At 40.4% G+C, this 18,055-nt stretch overlaps 1 protein-coding gene across 2 annotated transcripts in view; it reads left to right on the top strand.

Moving 5' to 3' along the window:
- The window catches only part of psme4a (proteasome activator subunit 4a), a 102,585-nt gene that overhangs the window by 55,685 nt on the left and 28,845 nt on the right, over positions 1-18,055 (top strand). For both annotated transcript variants that reach the window (XM_034184291.1, XM_034184292.1), the window contains exons 19-29: positions 361-518; positions 3,016-3,111; positions 3,272-3,327; positions 3,406-3,462; positions 5,336-5,391; positions 9,040-9,138; positions 9,290-9,352; positions 9,447-9,542; positions 12,403-12,534; positions 12,633-12,842; positions 13,545-13,681. In XM_034184291.1, the coding sequence (XP_034040182.1) occupies positions 361-518; positions 3,016-3,111; positions 3,272-3,327; positions 3,406-3,462; positions 5,336-5,391; positions 9,040-9,138; positions 9,290-9,352; positions 9,447-9,542; positions 12,403-12,534; positions 12,633-12,842; positions 13,545-13,681 (1,160 nt within the window). The remainder of the gene's footprint in view (positions 1-360; positions 519-3,015; positions 3,112-3,271; positions 3,328-3,405; positions 3,463-5,335; positions 5,392-9,039; positions 9,139-9,289; positions 9,353-9,446; positions 9,543-12,402; positions 12,535-12,632; positions 12,843-13,544; positions 13,682-18,055) is intronic.

Raw genomic sequence — 18,055 nt, 5'->3', positions numbered from 1 at the left:
GGATGCATGTACCATATATGAGCTACAAAATGACATTACCTGCATACTTGAGCAGTGTATTAGTGCACCTGTGAGATGTATGAATAGACAGGTTTTTTTAAAATCAAAAACATTTGGCCATATTTCTAAGTTTTATTTTTAACATAGATTTCTGAACTGAACTTGTTCACAGAATTTCCCTCCCAAAGTACACCGGGATACATCTCAGCACGTAGATTTGCAAAAAAATTAACGTGGCAGAGGTTTGCTCAATGAATGTATAATAAATTAGTTTGTTCTCATCAGGTGGTATAGTTCCAACTGGAAGTTGTCTAATCTTTACATCTTTATTTCTTATTTTATTTTCTTTGTAACGTGAAGGACTGGGGTCGGCCTGGTGACCTTTGGAACTTGGATATTCAGTGGCATGTGCCCAGTCTTGAAGAAACATCTTTTTCATTTTATTTAATGGACCTGATCCTTCATCCTGAGCTACAGCGTCTTCAGAGATTTGCACAGGGAGAACAGGACATAAGCAGGTAACAAAATAAATCAGGAGTGCTCACTTTTGCTCCCACAGAAATGAATTTCTCATAATGAAACTAGCTCTCGGCTTTGTTTTGTCCAGCTCGTCCGTTTGGCTCTCTGTTTCATTATGTTGTGATGAATTTATAAAGTAAAATGAGTTTTCTGTTCTGCTGCATACTTGATTAATGTGGTTGTCAGTCATGTAAGTTGTACTGTTCAGAGTGAAGTAGAGTGTTAGGGCTGGGCAGTATGACTTAAAATTCGTATCACAATATAAATTGAATCCCTTCATGATAACGGTATACAAGGTCTGTCAATAAAGTATAGGTCCTTTTTATTTTTTTCAAAAACTATATGGATTTCATTCATATGTTTTTACGTCAGACAAGCTTGAACCCTCGTGCGCATGCGGGAGTTTTTCCACGCCTGTCGGTGACGTCATTGGCCTGTGAGCACGCCTTGGGAAGGAGTGGTCCCGCCCCCTCGTCGGATTTTCATTGTCTGGAAATGGCGGAATGAAAAGGACTTTTTTTCCATCAGAATTTTTTCAGAAGCTGTTAGAGACTGGCACCTGGAAACCATTCGAAAAATTTATCTGGCTTTCGGTGAAAATTTTACAGGCTTCACAGAGAGTAAGGTCTGTTGGTACAGCTTTAAGGACCCCTTTAAGGACCCCTTTAAGGACGCTCGGTGCGCCGCGCTCCGAGCTGCGACGACGTGGCACAAGCCACCGGACCATTTCTAAACGGATGGCTCTGTGGATACGAGACCATCGTGTGCTCTTTCTCTGGTTATCACAAGAGCTGGACATCAGCCATTTTCTGGCAGATTTCACTTTTAACAAGAGATTTTGTCATGGAAAGCTGCACGTCAGGCTTTGCGCGTCACGACCGATTCGCTTTGGAAGTGAGACAAAGGAACACCTCCGTTTCGACATGTCTGTCTCGGCTTTCAATGCTTACCAGTCCAGTAAGTATCAGTGAAATTGTGGAGAGCTGGACATGTCCAAACGTGATGGAAAAAAAGTCCTTTTCATTCCTCCATTTCCAGACAATGAAAATCTGACGAGGGGGCGGGACCACTCCTTCCCAAGGCGTGCTCACAGGCGAATGACGTCACCGACAGGCGTGGAAAAACTCACGCATGCGCACGAGGGTTCAAGCATGTCTGACATAAAAACATATGAATGAAATCCATATAGTTTTTGAAAAAATAAAAAGGACCGTTACTTTATTGACAGACCTCGTATATCGTGATATACACTTAAGTGAAAAAAATGATTATGGAAGTGTTTGTGAATGGGTCATATAGTCCATTAGCAAAGCTAAACTGATTACAATAATTAAGCAAAAACGGATATAATTCATTTTGAGCACGTGATTCTCTGACTTGTATTTTTGGGGCACTGGAATGATCTCATTTTGCCATTCCTGCTTTTGTCCAGCAGGAGGCAGTGTTAGTTTGTATGCTTTTGGTGGCATTTTGTCCAGAACCAGAAAGTCCTCAGACACCACCACGTGAGTTGATGATCCTGATTGGCTTATGTTGTGGGGTTCCACCAATGATGAAGTGGAAGACGTTTTTTTTTTTCTTCCTCTTCTCCTTCGCTCTCCTGCCCTGAGAAGGAGCTCTCAGCTTTCCTCTGAGTGAGGAAATGTGAGACTGCTGCAGCTTTCTGCAAATACGCAGACCAGATATGACCATAATTCACAAGAAACATTCCAGAAATTATTAAACATAATTTAGGTTATAGTAGGCCTATTAACAGAATTTTAAAACTCGTAATAAGCTTGAAATGTGCACTTTTAAAATGCATTGAAATGGAGACTGAGTCTAGTGAATTTAATGGGAGAATTGCTTAATTCAGTCATGTGATGTTACATGACTGAATTCGGTCAGGTGACTCCAGAGGGTTAAAATAGTTTATAATTTTACACTCACAAGGAGAAGATTTAATTACCGAGGTGGAGATGGAGCCTGTGTCCAAAGCACTGACTGTAGCCTTTTCCAGTCGTTCAGAGTCACTGAGGAAAATACGATGACATCATCAACAAGCATTATCGCGATTGGTCGGTGGAGTCTAATTCACTACAGTTGGCCAAATTTATACCGTGCGATTAAACCGTTTATATCGCCCACCTCTAGCGAGTATGATCTGTGAAGACACACAAACATTGCATCAACATGTGCATGGTCACATGTATTAATTTTCTTCTTCTGGTGTATCTGAACTAATTGTCATTTGGTTCATCCCAAATTTACATATGTGGTGGTCTGAATGTTTGCCAGTCTAATTCCTGCTTACATTACATAATATTACTTTATACCTCTTAATCAAATGATTGCAGAAATGCAATCAGGACACACAGAGACAAATACAGAAATGCTACATGACAAAACCTGTCTGGAAAAGTCAAATATCTGTTTTTGCAAGTAGTTGCGCCCCCCCCCCCCCCCCCCCAATACATATAACTAGTTTTCTATGAAAGATGCTATTCTATATTTCAGAGATGATGTCCTCCAAAGCCTGACCATTGTTCAGCATTGTCTCCTTGGAGCAGCGAGTCTTATGCCTCCACTAACAGGAGAACCCATCCCTGAACTGTGAGCAGTTGCATTTTTTTTAAACTTTCTGTTGTGAACAAAGATTTCCCTTCAAAGAAAGATGATGAGAGAAACCTGAGTCACTCGTACATTATATTTATAAGGATATTGAGTGAAATTTGTGTATTTACATTTGCGTTGAACTTTTATCTTTCATTAGGGTACATAGTATGGTAAATCTTGATGAAACCACACTCTACACAGGAATGGCATATGGTGCGTAAGTCACGTGGCATGAGAATTTTATGCCCTGTATTGTGGACTCTTAGTCTAATTGTGTAATGTTGCCTGCAGATATATCCAGAGAGAACTACAGAGATGCTATCTGCTATGTGATGAGACAGTTACTACGTAAGTATTCACTCAGTTTCATGGGGTGATCTCATTCTGCAGCCAGTTTATCATTTTGTTATCTAGAACAGTGATTTTCAACCTTTTTTGAGCCGCGGCACCCTTTTTATATTTACAAAATCCTGCGGCACACCACCAACCAAAATAATATTATAAGGCTATTACCTCTGGTTTTGCGCAAAACCCAGTTATCGCAATAGAAAATCGATACAGAAAACACCGCATTTCGAAAATCCTCAAGCATTTTGCGCTCTGATCTCAAGTAGGGCTGTCATGATTAGAAATTTCTGGAGACGATTAATTGTCAGACAAATTTCTGGAGACGATTAATTGTCAGACAAATAATTGCGATTGACGAATATATTGTCTATTTTTTTTTCTTTTTTTTCCCCTTCTTTATATTCTACGATTGTAGTATAATTACACAACTCTGGAAGAACGTTTGGCTTCTGTGAGTGGAGAAACTGGGAATGGTGCAACATTTTTATTTTTATTTTCATTTTACATACAGTCCCAACTTTTTCTGATTTGTGGTTGTTTCTGTTGCATTTCTGAAATTGTTTCTCCTCATCAGTCACATTTTGTGCTTAAACACTGCATTAAGCTCAAGATTGAACAAATAAATACCTTTGGAAAATAACAGCTGTTAAAGTTCAGAGTTCTCACCTGCTTTTTGTGATCTCTGCGTCTGAACATTGTTTTTTTGGGGTTTTTTTTTTGTGGCTCAGTTCATTCATATATTCTCATTTTTTAAATATGTTTTTAAAGATATTTGACCGTTTATTTCATCTCATGATCTCATAAATTCAGCATACGACACGCACATGGTGTGAACAGGACGGTAACGGCAGAATCACACCTTTAGAGAAAGTTCAGAGAGAAGTAAAGGCAGCTTCACGTTTCCGTTTTGTTAACGTTCACTCGGGTTAAAATCCTCTCTCTGCTCCGCGCTCGCTGCGCACTGAACGTGTCGTGCCTGCATTCAGGAATCTCCCTCACCCACCCCTCCCTCGCAGTCTGCAGCCTGTTAACTCCGCGCGCGCGCGCACACACAGACACAGACACACACACCGACAGCTCTGCATTTTAGAAGGCTTTTGAAGGAGGCGGCACTGTTTTAATTGGCCGTCAGCCTCCTTGTTATTGTCCCGCCTTAAGACGAGAGCGAGGCTGCAGCACGTTTGACATCAGATTCTGAGTCGTTTTATGCTTTGTGGATAAAATAAATAATTCACGGTAATCGCGAATATGAAAAATAATCGCGAATATGAAAAATACCCACGGCACCCCTGACAATCGATCACGGCACCCTAGGGTGCCGCGGCACCCCGGTTGAGAATCACTGATCTAGAAGAGGTCATACTAGTCAAGCTTTATAAGAAAATATACAGTGCATCCGGAAAGTATTCATAGTGCTTGCCTCTTTCCATGTTATTTTACAGCCTTATTACAAAACAGAGTGCAGCTATGTACTGATAAAAACGCTAAAAGGATTTTTTGCCAGACGACATAGGGTTGTGTACAATTGTGGAGGCATGGTGTACAGTAGTGCACTGTTGCATAGACTTACATACAGTAGTGGAGGGTTGCGTAGACTTGCGTGGTTTAATTTTTTGCATCTATTTCATAGACCCCTTTGCGTCCCTCAGCGTATTGCCACGTAGGGCTGCATAAACTCGGCATTGGGGTGCATAAGCTCAGCGTAGTCGGTAGGCCACATTACACAACTCTATGTTGGCCCTGTGTGAAAGGGGCTTAAAGCTGTAACATAATAAATGTGGAAAAAAATGTAGCACTCTGAATATGTTGTGGATGCATCGTACTCTTTCTCTATTTTGCCACACGTTCATTTGACTTTATTTTGTTCTGGTAGATTACATCCTTGAGCACTCTGAGGATGACACGAAGTCTCTCTTCTCCATTATCAAGGTAGTATTGGCAGCATAATATCACCTTGTTGCTGTTGAATAGTAATGTTTTGTGTTTTTTGAAACTTGCTGGACTGCAGGAAGTTTAGTTTAGGGTTTTTTGTTTTGTGGAGTGGGAGGCGGGGTGGGGTGTCAGTATTTTGACTGTAAATATTTAAGTAGACATACTGTGTTTGATTGATGATATGCTATAAATCTTAATGCTCACCAAATGTGCCGCATTGGGCAACCAAACACTGCTTTGTGGCTGGGTTTGAGATTTAACTTCTCAGATAGATCAATTGACGAGAGGTGTCACTACCTCATTTTTGACTGTTAAAACGTCTGCTTGCACATTTTGTCATTTTAAAGCAGCAGCAGAGTGTTTGGCAAAACTGATTGTGATCGCTTGGTATTGTTTGCTTAAGGCCAAGCTGAGTATAATCACAGCAACTTGTGGCCAAGCATCCTACGCTGGCTTTAATAAGCACCTACAAGGTGCAAGGGGTTTTACCAATGACCAATTCTAAAGCTTGTCATTGTATCACCAACATTCCACACACATACTGCTTGACTAATGCCAATATTTTGTAGCAAGTCCCTGCAGTGCATCCGTAAAGTATTCACAGCGCTTCAGTTTTTCCACATTTTGTAATGTTACAGCCTAATTCCAAAATGGATGAAATTAATTTTTTGCTCAAAATGTAATGATAATAATGAGAACAGGTTTTTTTTTTTTTGTCTTTGCAGATTTATTAAAAATAAAAAAGTAAGAACTTACATAAATTTTCACAGCCTTTGACATCAAGCTCAAAATTGAGCTCAGGGGTATCCTGTTTCACAGTGGTCTACATCATCCATATATGGAAGAATTTCAGAGCCACCAGGACTCTTTCTAGAGCTGGCTGCCAATCTAAACTGAGCGATTGTGGGGAGAAGGGCCTTAGTCAGAGAGAGAGAGAGAGAGGAGAACCTTCCAGAAGTACAACCATCTCTGTAGCAGTCTACCAATCAGGCCTGTATGGAGTAATGAGACAGAAGCCACTCCTTAGTGAAAGACACATGGCAGCCCTTCTGGAGTTTGCCAAAAGGCACCTGAAGGACTCTCAGACCATGAGAAACAAAATTTCTCTGGTCTGATGAGACAAAGATTAAACTCTTTGGTTTGAATGGAAGACATCATGTTTGGCAGAAATCAGGCACCATCCCTACAGTGAAGCATGGTGGTGGCAGCATCATCCTGTGGGGATGTTTTCAGTGGCAGGAGCTTGGGAGACTAGTCAGTATTGAGAGAAAGATGAATGCAGCAATGTACAGAGACATCCTGGAAGAAAACCTGCTCCAGAGGGCTTTTGACCTCAGACTGGGATGATGGTTCAGCTTTCAGCAGGACAGTGACCCCAAGCATAAGATATCAAAGGAGTGGCTTCAGGACAACTCTGTAAATGTCCTTGAATGGTCGAGTCAGAGCCCAGATCTGAATCTGATTGAACATTTCTGGAGAGATCTGAAGATGGCTGTGCACTGATGCTCCCCATCCTACCTGATGGAGCTTGAGAGCAAAACTGTCCGAAGATAGGTGCGCCAAGCTTGTGGCATCATATTTAAGAAGACTTGAGGCTGTAATTGCTGCCAAAGGCACATCAACAACGTGTTGAGCAAAGGATGTGAATACTTAACAATGGCATGATTTCTTAGTTTTTTATTTTTAATAAATTTGCAAAAACAAAATGTTTTTCATGTTGTCATAATGGGGTTTTGTGAGCAGAAGTTTGAGGGGAAAATGAATTTTCTCCATTTTGGAATAAGGCTGTAACATAAAAAATGTGGAAAATGTGAAGCGCTGTGAATACTTTCCAGATGCACGATATATATATATAGGCTCAAATATATACATAAACCAAAACTAATATTTGGTTAAATGTCCCTTAGCAAGCTGCACCTTGACCAGATGCTTCTGGTAGCCCTCAACACGGCTCTGGCGTAATTCTGGCTGGATATATGACCACTCATCTTGGTAAAATTGGTAGAGTTCATTTGGTTTCCTGGCACTGACCCAGCTTTTAATCATAGTCTATCCTACCCACATCCAGTTCTGATGTATGTTTGGGATCATAACTTTGCAAAAATATATAAAAAAAAACAAAACAAAACAAAAAATGTCATTATGAGGTGTTGTAAGTGGAATTTTGAGGGGAAAAATGAATTTACTCTGTTTTGGAAATAAGGCTGTAACATAACATAAATGAAGTGGTGTGAATACTTTCTGGATGCACTGTATATGAAATGTATGTGATTACACAAAATGTTTGTTCCATATGTTTGATGTTTGTTCTTTAATGAGGAGGATTCTGCAAGGTATGTTGTGACATTGATTTCAGATAAAGGTCTTCACAGTAACTGAACTGAAGTGACGAGAGGGCCCAAACAGCACCTACAAGTTAAATGACGGCAATTTCTTTTTTTTCCTGGCACTTCCTCATAATGGGGTAATGGGCTCCACATACCAGGTTTGGCTTTGATACATCAAATCCTTTCTGAGCTGTGACCTCAATTCATATTGGTGGATTCACCACCAATTTCAATTGGTTTAATATACGAATACTTTGAAAATCAAGTAATATATATTAGGGGTGTCATGGTACATAAAAATCACGTTTCGGTACAAATTTGTGTTTAGATGTCATAGTTCGGTATGAGTTCAGTGCAGGAGCTTTAATCTGAGCAGCACAGAACTGCCATCAGACACTTTACACTTACACTGTCTCACAGTGCTAAAGTTTTTCATTAAATGCTTATGAATTTATGACATCTCTTGTCATTTGTGTTGGGATGAAATTACTGTGCAGCTTAAGTTTTTTTGTTGTTTGTCTGTTTATGTTGTGCGATGTGTGGACCCAGATTCCCTTCAATATTTTGTCTATTTTAAGTTTGTTTTTATTTTTGCGCAAATAATGGTATCTCATGAAACCTCACTCCGTACAGACTTGAAATCATTGTTCTCAGTTTCGCTATTCGGTGGTTGTCTCATCTATGAAATTTTACACTAATTTATACAAATGGCAATTTAAAAGTTGGTGGCATTTTCTGTCTAAACTCGAATGCACACTGATTTCTGGTTCATGTTTCGAAAGAAAAAGGTAAATTAACCGCTTACATTTATGGTCCCAAAGTTTCTGATTGAAATAATCGGTTTACACACTTTAACTGCATGCAGAAACACACTTCCCAATTTGACCCACTGACAGTGCTAGAGTGTTACCGGTATGAAACATGGTCAAAAGAATGACAGGACCGTCACCAGTAATTGTTCTAAATTTCACAACTTTTTAGCCATGTGGTCACCGTGTTGAAATGAAACTGGACAGACATACGTATGCACATGCTAACAGATGGAGTACAATTTTGTGTGTCCAGTCCTGGCCCATCAGCCAGTTGGGCAATAACTTCTGGAGTCTTTTCTTGCTCAGTGACAATTGTGACACATTTGGCTCCATAGATGTCTAAATCTCAGGAATTGGCCTAACCGGTGTGCATAATCCCGCTCCTAGGGCTACAATGGACACAGCCTTGCATTGTCTTCATATTTGTGACATTCTGGTGTTTATGAATCAGAAATATAAAACTTCTCATCAGTACTGCTTTTGTTAACATGTCATGTCTTTTATAGATCATCAAAGACCTGTTGCACTTCAAAGGAACTCACAAACATGAGTTTGACTCCCGCTGGAAAAGCTTCAACCTTGTGAAGAAATCAGTGGAAAACAGAGTGAGAATTTTAACATTATACTTTGCAGACATTTATCCACAGAATGATTTATTAACAATGCATCCTCCAACTATTAATTAAATGACTGGAATTACATTGTTTTTTAATGGGGTTATTCAAAGTGTATAATGGCCTCCCAACTCATTTTCAGCTTCTTGGCAGAAAGCAGCACATCAGAGCTTTGCTAATAGACAGAGTCATGCTCCAGCATGAGGTAAATTAGTAATGGGAAATTTTTGCTTATTTTTAGAATCATACCCCACCACTCCCCAAAAAAGCTTTGTGTATTTTCTTTTTTCCCCCCCCAGTTACGTAAAATAACAGTGGAAGGATGTCAGTACAGACGCATTCATCAAGAGCTGCTGCAAGATCTTTTGAGGCTGTCCACAAGCACCTACAGTCAGGTGAGTTAAATTAGTCCTGCAGCTAACAATTATTTGTAGTCTATTACAGGGCTGTGAAAACTCTGTGGATCCGCGGGATTCCGCGGATTTCATCATGGGGAGGGGGGCGGGGGTGTTAGTGTTGTACTCTTTAAGCAAGTTTTATAAGTCCGCGGACACTGATCTGTGTGTTACAGATACAAATCAGTTTCCTCAGATCTGCGGAGTTTCGAGGAGAATGCCACTCAAAGCCTGGCTGTTACGACAGTCGTAAAGCGGGACTGGTTGGTTGCTGCGGTGACACTGTGTGGCTCCTGTGTGAAGCTTAGCTAAAAGTAGCATGTGGACATCGCAAACTTTTAGAACTTTCAAGTTTTTAAAAGAAGAACTTTGCAGCATGTCTGTGTCATGGAGCGACATCAGACAGAGCGAAGATGGCGAGAAAGACGGTTTGAAAAAGTCTGGTAAGGACAAGAATCTGTGGAATTGTTGCTGGCTTCATGAACACACCTGAAAGATGAATGGGAAAAGCGAACTGGTAATTTTTTTTTTTTTTTTTTTTTCCTCTGGAAAATAAACATTGTGCTGTTCAAACATAATTTCAGAAAAGATTATGTGCCTTTTTTTCCTTTCATTAATCTAGACTTTCATTCATTGAAAAAAAAAAACATTGTAGCTTCGAATGAATTTAGGCTACATGAATTTACGCAACAATGTAAATTAGTTTTTATTAATGTAGACTTTTTTCATGGGAAAAAAGACATTGTGGCTTTGAGTGGATTCACAGGAATTTACTCAAGAATGTGTGGCTTTTTATTATAAGGTATTTTATTGATATTTTACCCTGATTTTTAAAATATTCTACAAGCTTTAGCTGTGGTTTTTGAAATATTTTAACAGTCTTTTCAGTCTTCATGAATTTCATGTAGTTTAATTGTTCTGAGTTAATGCATAATTTGGTTTACAATTAAAAGGAAAATCATACCAGGTCGTTCTTCCACGTCGTATTCTGTTATTTCAACATGATCATTGACAGTTCAAATGAAAGGCGCCCCCCAGACCCCCTGTGAATTTTCCTTGGATTTCACAATTTTCATTTCACAGCCCTGCTATTAATGTATCAATTTACTTTTTTTTTTTCAATGAATCTCACGATTGTTTTTTGATTAGCTGTTTAATTTTTTGGTTCACATAATCATAGCAATAACTTCTTGAATAACTTTCAACATGTATTCAGATATTTGTAAGGGAAAAAAATTATGAGAGAGAGAGATTGTCGATTGACTAATTATTTCGTCCTTATAATGTCAAAAATGGTGAAGAATGTTCGTCTGTTTCTCTCTTTGTCAGAGAGGAATAAAGAAAGTAGCAAAAACACCAGAAATGTTTCATATTTAAGAAATTGAATTCAGAGCTAGGGTATAAAAAATGACTGTTAATCAATTATCAAAAAAGTTGGAGATTAGTCATGACTTAATCATTGCAGCTCTGTTATAAATGTGTTAATTGTATTTTACAAATGCATTACTAGCATGTTGCCTGTGGGGATCCACGGGCTCTAGATTGGGTATTGTTCATGAAATAGGTAGCTGACATTTTTCTTGGGTGGTAATAAATTAAGCAAAGCTTGTATCATGAGTTGGAATGGCATGTGAATCCCCCCGCATGCCACATGTGTTTGGGGGGGTGGGTGTGTGTGCGAAATACACGCACAGCACGTGTTGGGGGGCGAGCCGACACTCTGGCACACCACGTGTGTTGCTTGGCTATGCCACAATTGTGGGGAGCTTTAGTTTTCACAGCCAGCTCAAAAGTAGTCGCCTGCTCTCTGTTTTCGTGTTGACTGCGTGACTGGCACCACAATTCCTAAGTAATCCACGGGTGGTATTGGATGTTCGTGTGTGACACCTGGAATTTGGCCGACACCTGCCAAGAGAGGGATTAAATGGGCACTCACAGGGCATTCACTGTGTTTCGTCCGCTTGTGTGCAGGAATGGTTGTGGCGACAGGTGTCTTTTCACGAATGGCGTGCAATTCTTCCTTCGTATGTTAGTCGGCTTCAATCGTGTTATGTATGAGGGGGCCCTCAGAAGAGGCCCTCAACCCTTTTATTTCCTTTTAATCATGTGATTTTTTTTATGTTAATTTGCTGTCTTAATGTATTTAGAAATTGTTTAGGTTCTTGTTATGATATACACACTTATTATTATTATTATTATTATTTATTATTATTATTTTTACTTTTGTCATTTGATTTTAAAATGGACCACAATGGAAATGTTTTCACTTTCTTGTGTCATCCATGCATTTTTAATGCTTTTACAATTATATTATGTAGTTACATTACAATAAAATCACTCACCACACTCACACTTTTAATGTAAAGATGACTTGCCGCCCTCTGCTGGAATAATGTTTGAGTCCAGAAAGTAGTCCGCCCATTGTTCAGTGTTGTTAACTAATATCCATAGCTTCTCCAAAAATATTAGTCCTATCAACGTTCCATTTTTGCAGCGTTCGTCCTTGCCCCAAAATACATACGCATGCCAAACAGGAAATGTCAGCTTTCCACAGTTTGTCTGCAATCGAAGTTGCACGCACAGCTGCTGTAAGCAGGTGCTTTTAATTTGCCCCCAAATATGTAAGTATACCAAAAGGCAAATGCCAGCTCTCCCTGGTTTTTGTGTGATCGAAACCATACAATGCACACACACACGCACACAGAGGCCACTTGGCTATTATAATATAGATACTAGGAGGCATACTTCTTTAACTTGTCTGTGTATGACATAATCACATTAATTTATCAACATCATCAAACGATTGGATTGACAACTAAAATCAAGATTAGTAAAACTGATATTTTTTTCAATATTGTAGGTACGCGGCAGAGCACAGAGTGTGTTGTTCACTGCCCTGGGAACCTACAATTTCTGCTGCAGAGATATGATCCCCCATGTCCTTGAGTTCATCAACCCAGACAACAGCAATGTCACACTGCAGCAGTTCAAGGTACGACAGCCCCCGTGTGTCTCCATACCTTGCCCAGTCACCTTCATATTTACTTCCATTTGAAATATTTCCTTCTCTTACCATGTTTTTGTCTCAAGGGTGCCTTGTATTGTCTTCTGGGGAACCACAGTGGAGTGTGCCTGGCCAATTTGCATGACTGGGAGTGCATAGTTCAGACATGGCCTGCTATTGTCCGTTCTGGCCTCAGCTCAGCAATGTCCTTGGAAAAGCCTTCAATTGTTCGTCTTTTTGATGACCTTGCAGATAAAATCCATCGCCAGTATGAGACCATCGGCATCGACTTCACTGTATGAATAATTCTGATCATATTTGCAGATGTATTTTTAAATTATCCTTATTTTGATATTTGTTGTTAGTGTAACAAACCTAGCAGTAGACAGTGTTTTCCATATCTAGGTTCTACTTGGGTGATTCGCCCAGGTAAATTGACACCCATCCATGAAGATAAAACCTGAATTCCAATCCCCCCCCCCCCCCCTTTTTTTTTCTCCAGTCAGCAATGTAATTTTCCAGCACACACAGACTGTCCTTCCACCAATCTTACCAACCTTATCGCGCATATGTGATTTCTGCAGCATGCACCATCTCTGGCAGATTTTATTTCTCCAGCCAAAAGATTCACACAGTTTATACTGTTCTTGTTTTTGGTGTTTTGAGTTTAACTGGCCTGGCTTTAAAAAGGGATTAAGGAGTGCAGCTCCCATTACCCCCCCCCACCTTTGTGTTTTGTAAATGATAATTCTGTTGCAATTTATCGTATCAGAGCCTGTCAACTGCAGTACATCTTTGCGATACAAATTTGTGCTTTCTTACATGTCTTGTTCATATACCCTTCACTTTGGTGAAAAACAACCACTTAGATGTGATAATTGCAATTCTTCCTCCATCAACTGTAATCTTGCTCATGAAAGTGTGAAAATTTGAGAATTTGTTTAGAATGTCAAAACACTGACTAGAGAGACTTATTTACTTATTTTTTGCTATACTAGATCCCCGATGACTGCTGTGCTGTGGCCCGGCAACTTATGATCACTGGAAATCCTCCTTCAAAGGAGCCTGTTCCTTCAGAGCAAGAAGTTGCAGAGGGTCTGAGAAAACAAGAACTTAAGAACTCTGAGTCTATAGAGTGAGTTTATACCAACAAAAGTCACCACCATAAAGTTTAGTCCACTTTGCCAGTCTCTCACACACACACACACACACACACACACACACACACACACACACACACACACACACACACACACACACACACACACACACACACACACACACACACACACACACATCTCCAACTGCTTAGTCCAATTGAGGGTCGCGGGGGGCTGGAACCTATCCCAGCAGTCATAGAATGCGAGGCGGGGTACACCCAGGACAGGATACCAGTCTGTCGCAGGGGCCACAAACAAACACAGTCACACCCACACGCACACCTACGGACAATTTAAGGATTCCAATCCACCTAACCCGCATGTCTTTGGATGTGGGAGGAAACCGGAGCACCCAGAGGAAACCCCACGCAAACACAGGGAGAACATTCAAACTCCACACAGAAAGGCCACAGGCGGGAATTGAACCCATGACCTTCTCGCTGTGAGGCAACACTGCTAACCACTAAGCCACCGTGCTGCCACTTTGCCAGTCATTTGAATTTCAACAAATATTTGCACAATGACAGCACATCATATGAAGATGTGCACAAAAAAATAAAAAATAAAATTGGTCCGACACCTTCAAGGAGAGTTATGTGGACTTTTGTGCTTAACTGATGCATCATTATGTATGATAATGACTTCATCAGCGCAACTCCTCTTAAACCACCTTGTGGATTTCATTTAACTGTGAATATTTGCAAAGAGGAAAATAATTCTAGGTTGATGCCTTCAAGGAAAGATGATTGGCATTAGTTCATTTTTTAGTTTTAATACATCCTATTTGTCATGGAGAGACGTTGGCCAATTTGTTAATTATGGTACTTAATCTCAAAAGATTTATTACTACCAATATATAATGCATGCAAGAAATGAGTATGGCAGATTGGTGGGCTATCATTTTGTGAGCTTGATCACTTATTGTTTGCATGAGAAATATTTGATCTTAAATAACTTACGAGGTCTGTTAGAAAAGTATCCGACCTTATTATTTTTTTTCAAAAACCATATGGATTTGAATCACGTGTGATTGCGTCAGCCAAGCTTGAACCCTCGTGCGCATGCGTGAGTTTTTTCATGCCTGTCGGTTGCTTCATTCGCCTGTGAGCAGGCTTTGAGTGAGGTGTGGTCTACGCCTCTCGTCTATTTTTTATTGCGAATAAATGTCTGAATGATTTGGATCTTTGCTGCATCAATTTTTTTCCAGAAACTGTGAGAGACCTCCAGGTGGACACCGTTTGAAAAATGAATATGGCTTTCAGGGACGATTTTATGGGGATTAAACAGATTACGGGGTGTTACTGCCCCTTTAAGGACGGCCCACAACTGCTGAGAGCGCAGCGCGCTCCCAGCGCCGATGGACAGGCTGACACCCTGCTGGAACAACCAGATCATTTCCAACGTGAAAGCTTTGTTGATCCGGGACCTCGTCTGACTTTCACAAAAAGGCAGAAGATGTGGACATCAGCACTTTTTCCGGCACATTCCACTGTTACAGGAGTTTTTTTTTTCATAGAAAAAGAAGCCGAGGGACGCACCACGGAGCCGTTCATTACGCAGGACAAAACCACCTTGGTGTTGGTCTCACAGGACGGCTTAAAGGTGGATTTCAGACGGATTCCGGTTGCTTTCCAGTCGTGTGAATATCCGATTATGATTGTGCATGAGCTGAACATGCCAGAACATGTCCTGTGAGGGTTCATCACAGCGTTTCTTTTCGCCATGCAGCTCCGCCGCGACGCGCGGACTTCCTCCGCCTTTGTTCCTCTTTCCATGACAAAAACTCCTCTAACAGTGAAATGTGCCGTTCATTTCTAAACTGGACGCTGTCTTGATGCGGTATATCCTCTGACTAGCACAGGAATTGTGAAAAGACGTGGACATCAGCACTTTTTCCGGCACATTCCACCGTTACAGGAATTTTTTTTTTCATGGAAAAAGAAGCCGAGGGACGCGCCACTGTGCCGCTCTTGACGCGGCACGAAACCACCTCGGTGTTGGTCTCTCAGGACGTGAAATTGAGCTTGAGCTGGACAAGCCCCAACATGTCCTGTGAGGCTTCATCACGGCGTTTCTTTGCGCCGAGCGGCTGCACCACGACGCGTCGAACTCCTCCGCACGTCTGTCTTAATGTGCCGGAAAAAGTGCTGATGTCCACGTCTTTTCACAATTCCTGTGCTAGTCAGATGACATACCGGATCAAGACAGCATCCAGTTTAGAAATGAACGGCACATTTCACTGTTACAGGAGTTTTTGTCATGGAAAGAGGAACAAAGGCGGAGGAATTCCGCGCGTCGCGGCGGAGCTGCATGGCGAAAAGAAACGCCGTGATGAAGCCTCACAGAACATGTTCTGGCATGTTCAGCTCATGCACAATCACAATCGGATATTCACACGACTGGAAAGCAACCGGAATCCACAATAAAAAATAGACGAGAGGGGTAGACCACACCTCACTCAAAGCCTGCTCACAGGCAAATGAAGCAGCCGACAGGCATGAAAAAACTCACGCATGCGCACGAGGGTTCAAGCTTGGCTGACGCAATCACACGTGATTCAAATCCATATGGTTTTTGAAAAAAATAATAAGGTTGGATACTTTTCTAACAGACCTCGTATTTCTTCAGCAAATTCATACTTCTGGAAATCTGTCTTGGCTGAAGTGCCTTTTGAACATAGTTTTACCGCGCAAATCAAAATAATAATTAATTGGTGTGGGAGTGATGAATTTGTGAGTTTGATAACTTCACACAGGTCAACTTTTATGGAGTTGATTTTCCCTTCAAAGATGAGCTGTTATGATTGTTAAACAGAGATTAAAGTTTTCCGGTTATTCCTGGAATTCCCCGGGGGGGGGGTTGGTGATGTATTTTTCCAGAAAATAGAGACCAGTCATTAGTTTACGACAGTGGTGTTGATTTGTGATATTGTACGGACTAGATTCCCTCAATTCAGAGAGTAACGACATGATGAGCCAAAAAAAAAAAAGTTCACATGGCATGTGGTGCCATCTTGGGGCCAAAATAGCATTTGCTGTTAATCTGTCTGCATGTAAATCCTGCTATTTTATTTATTTATTTGCTGAAAATGCTTGGTTGCTGCGCATTTGAGGGCACAAATAGATACAACAAGGGATTCAAGATGTACAGATTCTTTCAGATCCAAACAGAAATAAAATTCCATGTACAGTTTGTATAAACGTCAGTGTATAAACCGGATATTCGCGGTCACTAGACAAAAAAGTCCCAATGTTTTTGTATTGTATTCCATGTAATAAACACTGTATATAATGGATTTTGTATAATGGATTTTTGCTCACATCGGATAAAATGTCCCGTCCGATTGCAATGTATTTCCATTAAAAACCCCTCGCATGTGGGACCGGAGTCATTTCCCTGATTAAAAGCCCGACCGTTAATTTTTTTTACACGCTGTGCTCAGACTTGGACCTGCAGCCTGACCTGCACCTGTTAAATCAGACACCACAAAAGGCTGTGAGTTGACACTTTTCTGCTTTCATTCCTTCATCTCCCATCATATTTTAATAGTTTTTGCAGTGCGCACACTAATTACAAATGGATCAGAAAAGTTCACACATTTACAACACAAAGGTGGAAAAAGATGAAACTGTACAGCTTACCTTTGATTTGAAGGTGGTTATTGTAGAAAGAAAAGCTTGTTGAGGGTAAAATTATTCCAGAATAAATCATAATCCAGCGACACAGAACTTTAAAACTGTCACACAGTTTCCACTTTCTTGTGTCATCGATGTATTTACAATTAGATTATGTACATACATTTAACGTACTAAATAAAATCACACGAATGCATGCTTTTAATATAAAGTTCATTGACTGCCCCCTGCTGGAATGGCCTGTGAACTCAGAATCTAATTATCAATGTTCATTGTTCAGTGTTGTAAGATAATATCTGTAGTTTCTCCAAAAATATTAGTCCTGTCAATGTTCCATTTTGGCTTTAACCGAAAATACATAAGCATACCAGACGGCAAATGTCAACTGTCTACAGTTTGTTCGTGATTGAAGTTATACGTACGCGCACACATGCAGAGCTTTTTGTCTTTTCTGCATTCAGCTACAAGCAGGTGCTTTAATTTTTACACACCCACAAACGGAGACTGTGGTGGAAGACATCAGTCGCAGTACACTTCTCATTCATGGTAACGGCAACATGACACTTAGCTAAACTGACTAAACCAGTGGAACTACAAAAATACAATAAATCAATAACACTAACAACATTGTGAAACTAACATGAACCACTATAACATTTAAAACCCCAAAACCCTGAACTCCAATGTTGCATTGCGGCACAACATCCATTGTTC

Source organism: Thalassophryne amazonica, chromosome 13, assembly GCF_902500255.1.
Source record: "Thalassophryne amazonica chromosome 13, fThaAma1.1, whole genome shotgun sequence".
NCBI classification, from domain to species: Eukaryota; Metazoa; Chordata; class Actinopteri; order Batrachoidiformes; family Batrachoididae; genus Thalassophryne; species Thalassophryne amazonica.
The sequence above is the reverse complement of the archived record's forward strand: the minus strand, read 5'-3'. Positions and strand labels throughout refer to the sequence as shown.